This window comes from Bos grunniens, chromosome 18 (genome assembly GCF_055505025.1).
Source record: "Bos grunniens cultivar Pamir isolate PY7600 chromosome 18, Bosgru_T2T1.0, whole genome shotgun sequence".
NCBI classification, from domain to species: domain Eukaryota; kingdom Metazoa; phylum Chordata; class Mammalia; order Artiodactyla; family Bovidae; genus Bos; species Bos grunniens.
The window spans coordinates 63,775,193-63,777,629 of NC_141182.1; the positions used below are offsets into that span (position 1 = coordinate 63,775,193).

Here is a 2,437-nt window from a genome sequence, read left to right on the forward strand (position 1 = left end):
CTTTATCTCCTGTCACTTATTCATATACTTGTTATACATTGGAGGGTTCAGGATGGGGAATGCGGGTATACCTGTGGTGGATTCATTTTGATATTTGGCAAAACTAATACAATATTGTAAAGTTTAAAAATAAAATAAAATTTTTAAAACAATTTAAAAAAATTATTATGGCTCAACAATGTTGTTGAACGAGACAGACATGGTCCCTATGTTCATGGACCTTGCTCTCACACATGTGGAGAACAGGAATACATGAGTCAATAGGAGTAATAAAAGTTTGTGATGGTGAAAGGTATGACTAATATCAAATGTATGGTCTCCAGGTGAAACCATTTCTCTGGAGTATGACAGCGTCTTTTTTTCTCAAGAGAGTTGATGTGTGAGACCCCCTTTCCTAGTTGGTTCCGTAAGAAGACTGCTGATGGCATCACCGCACAGCCTCTCCTCTGCTCCAGGCCACTCTGACAGCCACTCCACGTCTTTTGAGAAAAATGTCTGTGTGACTGCAAGCCAGACATCTCTGAAAACCATGCATCTTTTACAGATGGGAGTTGGGTCTCTGGCCAGTGTCCTTCTTTTTTTCTACCACATCTCTCCTATCTTGTTTGGACACAAGAGGAGACCCACAGACACGATTCTCACCCACATAGCTGTGGCCAACCTTTTGGTTCTTCTCTCCTCGGGGATCCCCCACACAATGGCAGCTTTCACTTCAAGGAAGCCCCTGTCTCCTCTTGGGTGTAAATGTGTGTACTATTTACAGAAAGTGGCTCACAGCACCGCCCTGTGCTCCACCTGTGTCCTGAGCACCTATCAGTCCTTCACTCTCACCCCTGGGAGAGAAGGGAGGTCACTGCTCAGGGGAAGAGCCCCCAGGCTCACAGGTTCTTTCTGCTGCACCTGTTGGATATTCACTGTTTTAATGTACATTTATGTTCCTGTGAAAATCACTGCTTCACCAAACAGACACAATTATACTGATATGCAGGGCGATTGGTTCTGCATATCCTTAAGTCCCAGTGCAGAGATTGTCGTCCTGTGGTCCACCTCGGATGCTGTGTTTATTGGTCTCATGATCTGGTCCTGTGGCTCCATGGTGCTTCTCCTGCACAGACACCGCCAGAGGGTGCAGTATATCCACACCCCCACTGGGCACCACAGACGCCCGCCGGAGACCAGAGCCACCCACACCACCCTGATGCTGGTGGTCACCTTTGTCACCTTCTACATGGTGACTTCTATTCTTGCTTTTTATATCACTGCCTTTTTTGATTTTCGACAATGGTTGATACAGACCTCTGATGTCTTGCTTTCCTGTTTCCCCATCGTTTCTCCCTTCCTGCTGCTCCTCAGGGATCCTAGAACTGCTAGGATCTGCTCTTTGAGTTGTCAGCAGGTATGACTAAAGTTCTCACTTTACATTTATTGTATTTAGCAGACAGTTTGAATTATAACAGAAATTATCCTGTAACTAATCAGTACCAAGTTTTTTAATTGAGTCATATTGAATAAGTAACGTTACATTAGTCATAATAAATAAGTAATATTACATCATATGGATACTTGTATTTGTTGCAAAATTGTCACCACAATTCTCCTTTACCATCTATGCATCCCTCCCTATACATGGTACAAATGCTTTCTTGTGATGAGAACTTAAAGTTTGAATCCCTCAGCATTTTCCAACGATGCCATTCTGTATGATCAACTGTAGTCACCATGCTGGACATCCCATTCCCATGACTTATTTATTTTGTAACAAGCTGTAGATGCCTGTTGACATTTGTGTGTAAAATCCAATGAACAAAGAAGGTTAATTTAATGCAGGTGCTAACTTGGGGGATCTGAAAGTCAATTCATGAAAGTATCTGCTCAGAAACGACACAGGTCATTATTGAGGAAGCCATTCACCCTTGACCATGGCAACTTTCTGAAAGAATACTCCTTTCTTGTGGATCATTTCAAGAGTTTCCACAAACTTTATCTCCATTAGTTGTGGGTAATACCTGGCATACATTAGCCCATAATTCAGTTATTCGTCTCATTAAATATTAATCCATGGTGCATGGAGATGTTATTCCTAGTGAAGATTAGAAATCTGAAAAGTGAAGAAGGTCGTTTCTATATTACCTTCTGCTTTAAACCTGGATTTTCTTTATATAGTCGACCGTCATTAAATTTTATTGTTTAGGCGGAACAATAATTGGAAGGACAGCCTAGAGGATTTCGTCTCCATATTTGTCCCTTGAATATTTCATTTTCATCCTTGCAAACAGCAACTTGGGGTTTATTTTCTGTTTGTCTTATCTTACTATTCCTGTGTTTTATTTTGCCTTTTCTTTGGACGTTGTGGTATTTGATCAGTTCATATTTTCGATTTCTTCCTGGTTCAGCCTTGGAAAGTTGTACCTTTCTAAGGATTTGTCCATTTCTTCCA

The 2,437-nt window shown here is 41.4% G+C and overlaps 1 protein-coding gene across 1 annotated transcript; it reads left to right on the plus strand.

The window, feature by feature from the left end:
• The first annotated feature begins 523 nt into the window (after positions 1–523).
• LOC147354722 (vomeronasal type-1 receptor 1-like) lies at positions 524–1,402 on the plus strand. The gene has a single exon (XM_086349427.1). It carries the CDS (start codon positions 530–532, stop codon positions 1,400–1,402), a length of 873 nt encoding a protein of 290 aa, XP_086205553.1. The 5' UTR covers positions 524–529.
• Positions 1,403–2,437: the final 1,035 nt, after the last annotated feature.

Bases quoted from the DNA above. Each gene is read 5' to 3' on its own strand.
- LOC147354722 (XM_086349427.1), top strand. From the start codon at position 530: ATGCATCTTTTACAGATGGGAGTTGGGTCTCTGGCCAGTGTCCTTCTT.